The sequence below is a fragment of the Notamacropus eugenii genome, chromosome 7 (genome assembly GCF_028372415.1).
Source record: "Notamacropus eugenii isolate mMacEug1 chromosome 7, mMacEug1.pri_v2, whole genome shotgun sequence".
Classification (NCBI taxonomy): domain Eukaryota; kingdom Metazoa; phylum Chordata; class Mammalia; order Diprotodontia; family Macropodidae; genus Notamacropus; species Notamacropus eugenii.
Window position 1 is genome coordinate 34,287,825 of NC_092878.1, and position 14,859 is coordinate 34,302,683.

Here is a 14,859-nt window from a genome sequence, read left to right on the forward strand (position 1 = left end):
TAAGGAAATTAATTTAAAAAGCATCAACACAGGTGTGTAGAAGTATTTATCATTGCTCCTCACACTAAGCATTCTGATTCAAACTTGTAAAGCAAAAGGCTCAAGATGCAGAAATACTGGAGAAGCAACATCGCACGGCAAACACAGCCAGTTCTGAGGGTCATTCAGGGAAGGCTGATGTTTCCTTGTGGAAGATTTTGCTTGAATTTTAGTGAAACAATGTCTCAAACATTCAGGGAGGGTTTTGCCCTAAAACCAGAAAAAACATTCAAGAGTAAGGAAGAAAGGAACAGAGGAAGAGAGGAAAGGAGTAACGGAAGGAAGGTCTGTTAAGCGTAAACATTATCTCAGACACTATGCAAAGAAATATCTCATCTGATCCTCACAGCGAGCCTGGAAAGTGGATGCTACTATAATCCTCATTTTACAGATGAAAAAACTGAGGGCAAAGACTTGCCCAGGGTCACAGAGTCAATGAGTGCCTGAGGCCAGATATGAACTAAGGTCTTCCAAATTCCAGGCCCAGCACTCTATTCAACAGGTCATCTATCTAGTTGTCATACTGATAAGCAAAGGTATACAAACCTCTTATCCTAAGTCTCTAAATATATATTTTAAGGCAAGAAGAGCATTTAAATAAATTGCAACCTATTTACTACCTACTTTAAACCAGAGATTTACCTTTTTTAAGAATCTCAGAGTTGGAAAGCACCTTACCAGCCATCTATTTGAGCTTTTACCTGAAATAAGTATTCCATCTACAATATCTCCAACAAACAGTCTGTTCCTATCCAACCCTTTCAGTCATGTCACACTCTTCATGATTCCACTTGGGGTTTTCTTGGCAAAGATACTGGAGTGGTTTGCCAATTCCTTCTCTGGCTCATTTTATAGATGAGACAGAGATAGAGATAGAAATAGAGATTTGACCAATGAGGAAACTAAGGAAAACAGGTTTAAGTGACTCGCCCAGGGTCACATAGCTAGAAGTATCTGAGGCTAGACTTGAACTCAGGAAGGTGAGTCTTCCTGACTCCAGCTCAGCACTCTAGCCACTGCATTACCTAGCTGCCCTGTAACAAATGTTTACCTACTCTCCATGCCTCTAGTAAGAAAGACTTCATTTTTTAGAGAAAGGTAACAAAGTTTTCCAAAATCCCCAACTACTGATCAAATCCAAAATATTACAGAAGTCTTAAAAACAGGCAGCTAAGTGTTAAGAAAGGAATACTGGACTGTGAACCAGAATTTCTTGCTTTAAGTCCCAGCTCTGCTAGCAGTATGACTCTGAGTGGTGTGACTGTAAGCAAATCATTAAATTTCTCAGTCTCATCTATAAAATGTGAATTTAAAATACTTGTATGACCTAATATTTTTTGTGAGAAAAAAAATTTAAACCATAAAGTCCCATCAATTAGGGAATAGCTGAACAAGGTATGCTATATAAATATAATGGGATATTACCGTACCAAGAAAAATGGTAAATGGAATGGACTCAGAGAAACCTGGAAAAATCTTTATGAACTAACGCACAGTAAAGTGATCAGAATTAGAAAATAATTTATTCAATGACCACAAAACTCCGATTAAAATAATGACCAACCATGATTCCAGAAGACCAAAGGTAAAGAATATTACCTACTTCTTGAAAGAGAGGTGAGAGACTCAAGACATATGTTTTCAGACAAGATTAAGGAGGAAAGAAGAAAAGGAAGGAAAAGAAAAAGGAAGGAAGGAAAAAAAGGAGGAAAGAGAGAGAAAGGAAGGAAGGAAGGAGGGAGGGAGGGAGGGAAGGAAGGAAGGAAGAGAGTCATTGAAGCATTTTTAAATGTACAGAAGAGATCAGAAGGAAGTTCAGAAAAAGTTACAGAAAAGAACAGGTTTTTTAAAAACAAGGCTATAGATTCATATAAAATATATTCATAAATTATATACAATCATAGATTCATATAAAATCCTGATTCTATTCTTCATATATGGAAATGACCATGTTTGCTGGGGTCTGTCAAGTTCAAAATAAACAAAAATAAAAATCATTTAAACCACAAAGGATTATAAAAACTGAACTACTGCTCCATCTTCTTCCTCCTTCCTTCAGGCCGCAGCCAAGCCAGGACCAGATGCAGCATTGAATGGAGCCTACAAGGGCTGAGGAGGTAGCCCAGGTTGCTACCCACCAGTGGTCAGGAGAAACAGTCCATGGAATGCCAGCTCTGCCCTGAGACCCCACAACCCCCACCAGGGGCAGCCCTGGCAGCCTGCACCCATGACCTGGCCCCACCCAGACTAAGCCTACAGATTAGATCTGAGCAGGACGGGCACAGTCCAGCCTGATGAAAGAGAAGACCAAGAAAGTGGAGGAGATGACCCTGAAGTTGGCTTGGGTTGTGGCTGGTGGGGATGAGAAGATAACAATGAGCGGTGCCACGTGGCTGGCAAAGCATTGGGCTCTACTGACACTGCAGCTTAGATCAGAGGTCTATCCCAAACAGGAGATCAAGTTATGAGTGAGTGTGGAGGATGCCCAGATGCACACTCTTCACATCTGGCTGACAGTGCAGCCCAACATAACAGTAGCTTCTCTCAAAGATATGACTTGGACTTCAGAGACTTTGCTCTACAGACTCAGGGTCAAGTCATGGAATCTCAAGAAAACATCTCCTCTGAGGATGCTGGAAGTACTGCTCCCTCTACTGTAGAAGCAGCGCCTGATCCCTCTGTAGGAAGGAATTAATTCTGCTCCTACCTGCCCTCTGGCCCTGACCACTGAAACCCCCTTTCCAAGCCAACCCTCCTCCTACCTCTTTGAGTCCCATTCATAGGAACAGTCAATCAAGCCTCACTGTTAAGTGCCTGCTACATGCCAGGAATTCTTCTAGGTGCTAAAGATAAAAATACAAACATTGAAACAATACCTACTTTTAGGGAACTTAAAATTCTAATAGGGGAGACAGTGAGGAAAAGTATGTGCACAATGCTCTATATACAAACAGATCAATTATAAAGAGAATAAATACAAAACAGCTAAATACAAGATATTTGGGAAGGGAGGACACCAGCAACAGGAGAATCAAAAAAAGGCTTCATGTGGTACCTGAATAGTGTCTTGAAGGAAGAATTCTATGGGACAGAAGCCTGAAAGAGGGGGGATTTTTCTGGGGGTGAGGGTGGATAATGAATTCATTTTTGTCCAGGTTGAGTTTGAGGTTTCCCCAGGACTTCCAATTTGAAATGTCCAGTAGACAACTGGTGATCTGGTATTGAAGCTCAGAGACTGGGAGAGACTGGGGCTGAATATAGAGATCAGTGAGTCATCTGTATAACAGTGATAATTAAACCCATGGAAACTAATGAGATCACCAAGAGGGAGAGGATACATATACATATATATATAAATATATGGAGAGGGAGAGAGAGAGAGAGAGAGAGGCAAGAGAAGAGATGCTAAGACAGAGCTCTTGAGAACACTCACGGGGGAATGGGGGTGGGGGCAACGACTTCATATGACCAGCCAGAAAAAGAGATTGAGGAGGAGAGGTCAAAAGGTAGAAAAAGATAGGCAGATAGGTAGAAAAGAGAAGTAGGAGACAGTAGTGTCATGAAACTCCAGAGGATTTTTTCTATCCACTGTGCCACACAGCTGCCCAAGCAAACATAGATAATTGTTTTTTTTAGGAGTTTGACTGACTGAGAAAGGGAGGAGAAACATAGAACAACATCTTGGGTGTAGAGTGGTCTAGAGGAAGGTTTTTTAAAAGATATTTTTAAGGAGTCAAGCATGTTTGAAAGTAGAGAAGGAACTAGCAGACAGAGAGAGGTTGACGATTCAAGAAGGGGAGATGACTGAGGATGCAGCATCCTTGAGAAGAAAGGGATGGGCTCAAGGGTATCTGTAAAAGGGTTGGCATTGGCAAGAAGAACCACCTTTTTGTCAGAAACTGCAGGAAAAAAGGAGAGTATGGGGATGATATGGAGTTTTGAGATGAGGAGAGAAGATAAGAGTTTGCATTTAATAGCCTCGATTTTCTCAGGAAAGTAGGTGACCAAAACACCTGCCCAAACAGAGAGGCAAGCTGCCTAGAACCCCCAAATCCACTCCAGCAAAAGACTGAATCAAGTTATTCAATAAGAAATGACACTAAGTGATTTCCTCCACCCTAGAACTGCAGGAAAAGTCAGCAAGCATCCACTAGGCAATGGTAAAGGGGGCTGTCAGCTCAATAAGCCAGTGGAGGGCTAGAAACTTATGTAGTTTAGCAGAGTTTTGTGTCTGGAGACAACAACTACCAGAGTAGTTGTAAACCCAAGGAACCCTTGGAAGCACTGGGAGATAGCAGCAACCAGAGTGGGTTCTAGGCACGTAAAACTCAGAGGGAATAGCGGGCCTTCAAGATCCAGCACTCCAAACCTCACAGATCCAGGGTTGAGGGTGATAGGTGGGTACTTGACCCTGGGAATATGAACTCAACCCAGGAACTCAAGGAATCTGAGGTAGAGAGCAAGCAGGAACTACCATGCCACTCAAAAATACAGCAGAAGGCAAAGCCTGGCCCAAGCTCCTATCAGGAACTGATTGAAAAATGAGCAAATCAAAGAAGATACTAATCCAAATAAAAAACTGCTGCGAATCTAGAGATCCCAAAAGAAGGGCAGGTGGCTCCATAACAACTTCAAGCACAGACTCAAGTTAAAAAAAAAAAAAGGATTTTCCATAGGGACTACATGAATAGCTAGAAGAAATGAAGCAAGACATTAAAAAAAATGGAATAAAGGTTCTGGAGGAAAGAATTGGAAGGAGAATAAATAGCTTAGAACAGAAAAGGATAAACTTTACCCAAGTAACAGATTCTCTATAAATTGGAATATACCAATAGAAAGTATCGACTTGACAAGACAGCAAGAAATGCCGGGGGCAGAGCAAAGATGGCAGAGTAGAGAGACATACCTACTCTAGCTCTCCCCACACAGCCCACAAAATACCCATAAAAAATGACCCCAACCAAATTCTACAGCAGAAGAAGCCACAAAATGACACAGTGAAAGAGATTTCCAGTCTAGAACAGCCTGGAAGACAGACAGGAATTGCACTGGACTCAGAGTGGAGTGCAATCCTTGGAGCACAGCCCAGCCCTGGCTGCATGGCGCGAGCAGGTCTCAGGGGCAGAATACCCAGCAGTGGCAGCATCTGTGGTTCCCAGATTGCTCAACCCGCAAATGGCTCTTTTTCATAAACTCAGTCATGAGAAATAGTGCATTCCACTCTGTTCTTTTTCCTTTCTATAAGTCTATTTCTTTTACTCTTCTTTCTTTTTCCCCCTCTTAAAATCCTCACATATGAACTAACCTACCCCTACAAGATCTCCATTTTTTCACAATTCCCTCAATATTCTTAGAACACATTAAGGTTCTGAAAAGACACTTGTTTTTTCCCTCCTTCAGAATATTAGCACTACAACACGAAACACAGCCCTTTTCAAATACTCAAAGAAATGGACTTTTTCTAGGTTTCCTCTTGACTCTTATGTTTGCACGTAAAAGTTCCTACTCAGTGCTGATCTTCTGATCAGAAATGTTTGAAAGTCCTCTGTTTCACTAAACGTCCATTTTTCCCTCCTAGTAATGATACTCTTGGCTATAAGCTTTATATTTTTTGTCTTTTGGAACATTACAAACCAAGATCTCTAGCTTTTCATAAAACCTTCTAGGTCTTGTGTGATCCTAACTGTGGTTCCTTGGTGCCTGAATTCTTTCTGGATATTTGCAGTGTGTATTTTTTAATACAGCTGTTGGCTATATCACTCACTCACAGGACTTTGGAGGTTCTCCTTATATCTTCACTCTGCCCTTGCCTGCTAATAGATCTGGGCAGTTTTCACGGGTCTAGGCTTTTCCACTGTCAAAACATGGTTTTCAGGGAGACCAGTAGTTCTTTAATGATCTTTTCTTGATTTGTTTTCCAAATCCAACTGTTCTTTGTAAGACATCATCAGATACCATTTAATTTCTTTTATGAAAAACTTTTGATTTTATTCTAATAGCTCTTGTTATCTTATTTTTTTAATGTTTATTTATTTTTAATTTTCAACATTCATTTTCACAAGATTTTGAGTTAAAAATTTTCACCTCATCTCTCCCCTTCCCCCACCCCAAAACGCTGTGCATTCTGATTACCCCTTCCTCCAGTCTACCCTCCCTTCTATCACACCCCTGTCTTCCCTTATCTCCATCTTCTCTCTTTTCTTGTAGGGCAAGATAGATTTCTATACCCCATTACCTGTATTTTTATTTCCCAGTTGTGTGAAAAAACAATTCTCAACATTTGTTCCTAAAGCTTTGAGTTCCAATTTCTCTCTCTTCCTCCCTCCCCACCCATCCCCACTGAGAAGGCAGGCAATTCAATATAGGCTATATATGTGTAGTCATAAAAAAGACTTCCATAATAGTCATGTTGTATAAGACAACTATATTTCCCTCCATCCTATCTTGCCCCCCATTTATTCTATTCTCTCTTTTGACCTTGGTTTGTTAAATTCAGAATTTTTAAAAAAGGAAGCACTGATTCAAAAGAGTTTTTCACAAAACTGTGACCTTTTTTTATATACTACTTTGGCTAGAATAAAGGAGAAGGAGCAATAGGTAAAAGTATGAGAAGACTTTTTTTCATGCTCCTATTTTTTTAGAACATCAAGATGATAAATGGGCCTTCAATGGTCACCCAGTCCTTTCATGAGACCTTTCTATATATTCTCTTAGTTCTGAACTCAAATTACAAGGTGACCTTACATCTAAACCAACTTTTAAATCTCCAACATATTTCATTGCAAGGCAGGAGTTCTTTACCTGGAGCCTGTGGACTTTTTGTTTGTCTCTTAGCATTTTGATAATTGTATTTTAATATATAGTTGGTTTGCTTTGCAATCCTCTGTTTTCTGTGCTTTTAGTCATGCCCTGAGCCTTAGCAGCTCTGGATGAACTTTTTTCAAGTCACAGTCTCTCAGGGTTTTTATTCTTCTCATCTAAGGAACCCGGTTGTTAGACTAAAGGGAGGGCAGAGTCTTAATGGGGGGAAAGGGGAGAGGGGCAAGTGAACTTGTCTGCTTTAATGTTTTGATAATTACATTTAAATATAACTGGTTTCCTTTATACGTATTTTATTTTATGTAATTAAAAACATGATTCTGAGAATGGGCAGGCTGTCACAACACTGCCAAAGGGGACCGTTAATCAAAAAAAGGTTAAGAAACTTCTGCTCTAAGATAAATGTCAAGTGGACACATAGTGATAACTGGTTTTCAGGCTTAATACTGCAATAATTTGTACCTGATGTTTCATCTGCAGACACCAGATACCAAAAACAGAAAAGAAAAAGGGTACAAAAGTCCTACAATTGAATATTAACCCTTTCCCCCTAAAACAGAGAGTAAAGAAATGAATTTTTAGCAGAAATTAAAGTTCCTATCTCTGGTTCAAATCATGCTGTAGCAAGTCATTACTGATTAATTAACTGACGTTCACAGAAGACAAAGACATGATGAGTTCATTTGCTGAAAGCAAGATCCACAAGACTATATATAAGTATGAAATCATCTTTATTAATTAAAAATACACCAGTAGAAATTTCTTTGAGGGATGACAACTTTATTTACTTTTGGCATATTATCACTTCTGCGAATAAATTAATCAAGGTTATAAATGTCATGACAAATTCTGTACTACTTGATCTATTATATTCAATTATAGAGAAAACTGTAGCATTTACACAGAAATCTTTTCTTCCCTTTAAGAGATCAACTCCTTTCTCTCCTCCAGAAAAAAAAATTTTACAGATATTTAAACAACCCTGATAATATAAATTTTCATATCAAATAATTCTTATTTACTCTCAACATAGTCCAATGAAGCTGCATTTTTATTTTTGCCTTTCTATTCCCAGTGCCTATCTAGCGATATCTAATCCATAGTAGGTACTGGATAAATGTTTGCTTATTAAATTTAAATAATTAGGGCCAAGCATTGTGATTCCTCCTATACAAACTGGAGACCCTGAAGCATACAGAATGACACAATAAAAGTTGAGCTTTAAAAACTATAAATCAAGGACAATCCTTTTCTCATTTATTCTTCCTGGGGAATATCTGCCCTTTGTAAAATGAAGTCTTGTGGCTTATCTGAAAATATCCAATAGAAGGGTATAGAATACTGGTTACAGAATATTCATCTACCATCTTTGACATTGCAAACTGTCTTTAATATTTTCCCCAAATCCACATCTTTTTCTTCCTGGTAAATGCAGTTAGAAGCCGACAAGAACCTGTAAAATGCTTAATCTTCCTGGAGAGAGGTGTTCCATAGCTAGCAGAAAGCTAGGAAGATAACTGAATTCACCCCAGAGAGTAAGTAAAAATGCATTAACTACTACTGAATATGCCCAGAGTTGCAAATATAAGAACAAAATGTTTTTACTTTTTGCTTAATGTATCTGGTTGGTGAATATTCTTAAGCAGCATTTGACTTAACATGCATATTTTTTTCACCTTTTTTCAGATTCTGTTTTTCTCACTTTCCTAGTCTTAAACCAATAATATTGTTAATAAGAAATTGGCAACTTGACAGTCATTTCCCATGAACAAAGTCTTAAGGATAGTTTAGCTACAAGGCCCACATGAAAGACAATGTGAACTGTCAATTCCCAAATCATTAAAAACATATACAATTCACTCAGATTAGAAGGCATCTATGCTATTATGCAAGTCATAAGGAGAAAGTTTGGAGAGAAAAGCTGTGGGAAGTAAGGGTCACCAAATACCAATACAATTTAACACAGCAATAGCGATTGAAGGTGAGCTGTGGGGGTAGGTGGGAGGTGGTATCCATTATTAATGCCTAAGCAACAGACATAAATTAATGGAAAAAATGGACAAGTTAAAAATAAATGTGAATAAATAAATGTGTTAGGTGTCTTAGTAATTTCTCAATGATAACACAAACAATTTCAAACACTATGATTTTTCCCCTCTCACAACAGTCTTCCAATAAGATGGTACTTTGGTAAGAAAGGCAAATACATTCATAAGTTGCCAGGATATTTTAGACAAATTACGATGCAGAACACAACCTTTCCCAGTATGGCTCAGTCAAAAATCACCATATTGATATTTATAAGGTGTGATTTTGTCCTCAATTCTACACATGGTCACTTTCCTAGGATCACCATTCATCCTGTTCCAGCCCTCAAAAAGGAATTTTATGCATGTGTTCCAAATCTGAGGACCAGACACTGCAGGTGTGAACTAGGAAACTAAAATTGATAAAATGATGAAGAATACAAGATTCTGGTCTTTCCTCACTACTCCATTAATGATAGGAACAGTAACAGCTAGCATATCTGTAGTACTTAAAAGGTGTGCAAAGCACTGCGCATGTGTTATCTTATTTGATCCTCACATGCCCATTGAGAGAGAGGTGCTAGAATATGATCCCTATTTCACAGATGGGGACACCAAAGCTCAGAGGGTAAAGGACTTGCCCAGGGTCAAAGGTAGTCTCTGAGGCAGTATTTGAATTCAAGTACTCTTGGCTCCAAATCCAGGATTCTATCTGAGTTGCTCAGAAAGACAAGAACAGAGTAGAACAAACTAAGTTCTCCACTTTTTCTAGGTGAATCCAAGCATGACCCTCATGAAGAACAGAAGGCTATCAAAGACCCTTTAACCCAATGGCTCTTTCCCTTTCACATATCATGGACTTGCCTTTCTCAGAATCATGTTTAAAAAAAAAAAACTATCCTGAAATACAATTCTCAAAATATTCTTTAAAAGACAAGTTCACAGACCCCATTAAAAACCCCTGCACTTATATGACATCTTAATTTTGCACATGAGAAAAGATCTAAGAGGTTAAGTGAGTTCCCAAAGGTCATGCAGCTGCTAAGGGGCTGAAACATAACTAAAATCAAGGCTTTCTTCTCAAAGTCCAGCATTCTCTCCACTTCACCTGCAACTGACCATTACCCCTGTCATCATCTTACAGGCAGAGGAATTTAGGGCAGAGGTAAAATACTACAGTCAGAGACATACAATATACAGTAATAAAGCTCTGCTCAGGTTCTCCTCCTCTTTAACCTGATGAGAAAGTTCATGTCGAATGTACGAATCATTCTCACTCACCCTTTCTATCTCCTGGAGGTAAAGGAGGGCAATGTCCCCTGCCTTCTCATAGCAGGTAATGATATCTTGCTCCCGGTCTACATGAAGATTACTAGCAGAAGAAGAAAATGGCAACTTCTCTAAACAAAGACCTGAAATAAAGAAAGTCACAAAACTGAGTTAAGATGTTGTCTGCGAAAGATTTATCAGTAACCATGTCCCAGCAGGAAAACTCAGGGTCCTCTTTGCCTTGCAGTCAGAGGAAGAGCTCTCTGACTGAGGCTCCCACCTGAGGCTTCATGGAAGGAAAGAAACATGAAAAAAAAATGAGAAACAAATCCCACAGGCTGTATGGAGAGAGAGTATCTTAATATACTAACACTTCCATGAGGTGTGGTGAATTAACTGCCTTCAAGACACAGGCTGATAATTGTATGAATGTGTTAATTCACAAAGAAATCATTCAGACATAAGAATAAGAAAATAGGAAGTGTGAAAAAATAAACATTCAGGTTCAATCTCTCAAATAAAATAGAAATGACTATGACTTTAAATGCTTAAAAAGCATTTTCTAGATAAATCCAGAAATACTTCAGACATATGAAATGGAACTCAAATGAATTACTAGCAAAAAGCAACTTAGCACCCACAAATCTTCAATAAATCAATCAATCACCAAGCATTTGTTAAACTTCCCTATGTGCTGTCTTAGATGCTAGAGGTATAAAAGCAAAAGTGAACCAATTCCTACCCTCAAGGACCTTACAATATATTCGGAGAAAAGAACATTTATACACATACACACAAAATATACAAATGTTAATTAGTACATACGTAATCTACACAAATTAACTGAGCATAGGTTCCTACTCAGGCTATCAATCAATGTCATTTGGAAAAGAACAATCTTCAAAGGGCTGAATCACCATTCTGTCCTGGAACTCTGCTGAGATGCTAAGAGTCAATTCTCCTAAACAATATCTTACGAAAACTGGTTTCTTTTGAAAATACATACCAAATCCAAAAAGTGAAGAATCTTTAGGGGATGGGTAATAAGGGGCACAGACATCACTCCTGTGAGAGAACAAGAACGCTCCTGGGCTCTGGAAGGATCTCACTTCTCATTTTTACCACCAGACCAGACCGTTTCATCAGTAACAGTCATAATAATAACAAAAGCTAACATTTCTACAGCACCTACTATGTGCCAGGCATTGTGTTTAATACTTGACAATTATTATTTTATTTGATCTTCACAATAACCATGGGAGGGAAGTGCTATTATTATCCCCATTTTACAGATGAGGAAATTGAAGCAGAGAGAGGTGAAATGACTTGCTCAGGGTCAGACAGGTAAGGATACGAACTCAGGGGTTCCTGACTCAAGGCCTGTTTGATAGCCTCAAAGGATACTAACATCCAGAAAGGTAAGATGACTTACCAAAGCCACACAGCTGGCTTAATGTGAATTCTCTTCACTTCAATTCAACAAACATTAAGCCACTGTGTGTCAAGTACCTTAATATGCCATAGGACCCAAGGACAGATGTCTCAAACCCAGAAGAATCAACAATACCACCTAAACTTCTTGACTCTAAGCTTCACCTATACTGTGGTGCCTACTTGTTCATGAAGCAAAATTATCCAGATAAATTAAAACCCAAGATGAACAGAGATAATTAACTTCTAAGAAAGATAAGCTAATATGGCTACATGAAGATCCATTACACGTATATCTCTGCATGGCCCCCATCTAAGTCAGCCTCAGCAAGCACTGACCAGTCACCTCAGGGCTACAGAGACAGATCTGAAAGAAGAAAAGAGTCCCCTGCCTCACAAGCACCTTCAATTGAATACAGGGTGGAGAGGCTTCCATCTCCTCCCACAAAGAAAAATACCAAAGACTGTGACTGAGCAGTAGCTACACACCATATTAAAATAAAAGCTAAAAAAAAAAAAAAAAGAATGTGGCATGTTGCATCTGGGGGAAAACAAAACACCCTCTTTCTTTTATGAGGTCCAAATTGTAGAATATGGAAAAATAAAATCACAATAAAAATGTGACTCCTGAAGAAAAAAGTATAATTAAACAGTAGAGCTTCCTAAACCTCACTTATCCAGAATCCAATTAACCAGAAAGCTAAAGCCCCCAAAAAAGCGTTTATCTATTATACAATACAAAGAAAGAGATATGTGCATACATAATTGCAAGAAGCTAAATGTTCCTGTAGAAAGAGCACAAAGCCAGGAGTCACAAGACCTGGTTCAAGTCTCGGAAGCTGCCATTGACAAGTTGTATGACTGACAGAACGTCATTTTAACTCATTGAACTCAACTTCATCTGAAATATGGGAATAATATACTCTGAATACTTTCCCCACAGGGTTATTATGGGAGAAATAGTTCATAAACCATCATGCATTATTACTAATTTTATAACATGAACTCTACTTTTATGAAGAGATAAGGAAACAAGATAATGTTGGCAATTTAGTTGAAAACAGCAAACATCCTCAGTATAATAAAACATCCACAATGATTTTGCCCAATCTCTTTGCCTTCTAGTAGTTCAATAATGGAGTTTTAAACTGGTTATACTAATTCTAAAAGCAAAGGCCTAAGAGATTTAGAAGAGAAAAAGATGCAAAAGAAAATGTTCTCAGCTGTTGCCTATCACTTATTTAGACGCATAACCAGAGAGAAGTAGCCAGATGAACATGGATTTCATCAGGACCATTACACAGTATTTGAAAATGTGCATCTTTTGTTGGTCATCTGGAACACTGCCATCATACCCAACAAACTACATGTTCCCTTTGGCCCAAGTGTTTTTTTAGGGCTAAAGTCCTGTACAATGATTAATGTCTAGAATGAGTATCATGATGTGTCTTTTGAAATGTCAGAGATACAAAATGCATGAAGAATAAATTAATGTTATCTACAACTGGAATCTTAGGTGACAATCAGCAGACATGGTATTAGAAAAATGTTAAAGCTCTCAATCTGGAGTCAGAATACATTAACTCAAAATCTCTGTCCTGACACTTAATACCTGGTGTAATTTAAGCAAATAACTTCTCTGAGCCTCAGATTTCTCATCTTGGGAGAAAACAATACCTGCACTAAAAAATAATGTATGGAGAGCACTTTGTAACCTACAAAGTCCTACATAAATATCAACTATTACTAACTTTTTAAAAATTTAATTAACCAAAGTATCCCAGTGGCTCTACCAACCTAAATAAAAAAGGCCTGATAATTTCAGGGGATTAGAGCTGGAAGGTATCACAAAGATCATCTACATTAACACTTTCACTTCCTACAAAATGAGGAAACCGACGTGAAGTGATTTACCCAAAGTCACCAAATTAGTGGCAGAGATGGGCCCAGACATAGATCTTCAAACTTTTAAATTTAGTCTTCCTTCTACTCTTCTTATTATTTTCTCTTTTTAATTTTATTTCAGACTTAAATGCCAGAACACAAATGCAGAACAAAGAAACAAAACCGTATCATAAACTTAAATATTGGAACTTAAACACAAAGTTAAAAAGAAAAAAAACACGTCATGTACATAGCAGAACATAAGAGAGGATTCAAATTATGTAACAATATATTTTCATGTCAAGAAAACCTGTATGATAAATAATGCTTGCACTGAAAATTGTCCATCTTTGCTTCCCTTGTGAGTCTTTTGGTTCTCTGCTAGGCACTTTCTTTTTTCCCCTTCCTGACCCCCCCCCAAGGCTACAATAAAGTTTAGGTGTTTCTCTACAGCTATAGACATATACGTACACATATACACATATATACACACATATGCAGACATATACTTATCCAAAAATGTTCTACTCCTGTCTTTGTTTTTATGTTTGTGCATATCTCTTGTTTCCTATCCCTCCTACCTCCTTTACTTAACTTCTACCCACTACCTTGCCCTCCTATTACTTGTCTAGCCACCTCCAAGGATCCCTCCCCTATCCTCCCATTCCCATAAATCTAAACAGCTTCCCTCACCCTCCCCTCTAAAGATCCCTCCCTTGTCCTCTCCCCTCTCCCTATGCCCCTGTTTTATTTGTTCTGAATTTAGAAGATTTTTATATTCTTCTAAATATGTATGTATTGTTCCCTCTTATACCTATTCCTAATGAAAGTAGTTACCAGAACTACCAGCCCTGCTCCCCCATCTAATTCCTCTGTATCAATTCTTCCTCTTACACCTCATTTGTATGAAATACTCTCTTTAGTTATTCCTAAATGGTTTCACTTTTAAAATTAATACCATAGTCGGGTTTACCTCAATCTTTATCATGAGCTACCTAACTGTTAATAAGAGTCTTAGCCATACATTTTACATATATAAAAGGTAAACACTCTGTCTTTATGAATTCTTTATAATCAGTCTTTGATAATACCTTATATTTCTCTTGGTTCTTATATGTTGAATATTCTATTAAGTTCAGGATTTTTGTTAATGAAGTCTTGAAAGTCTGACAGTTTATCAAATGTACAACTTTTTTTATTCCAAATAATACTTAACTTTGCAGGATATGACATTTTTAGCCAGAGTACCAGCTCTTTCTCTTTTCAATATATTGTGTTCCAAGACCTGTGGTCCTTTAATGTCTCTGCTGCTAGGTCTTGTGTAATTCTAATTGTGGCTCCATCATATTTAAATTGATGCTTTTAATATTTTATACTGGAGCTGGGGGTT

General features: G+C 38.1%; 1 protein-coding gene across 10 annotated transcripts in view; it reads right to left on the bottom strand.

The window, feature by feature from the left end:
• The window catches only part of TTC7B (tetratricopeptide repeat domain 7B), a 337,747-nt gene that overhangs the window by 255,343 nt on the left and 67,545 nt on the right, over positions 1-14,859 (bottom strand). For 9 of the 10 annotated variants that reach the window (XM_072624949.1, XM_072624948.1, XM_072624947.1 and 6 more), the window contains one exon: positions 10,167-10,297. The exons of the other annotated variant lie outside the window; for it this stretch is intronic. In XM_072624949.1, coding sequence (XP_072481050.1) covers positions 10,167-10,297 — 131 coding nt within the window. The remainder of the gene's footprint in view (positions 1-10,166; positions 10,298-14,859) is intronic. 10 annotated transcript variants of the gene reach the window in all.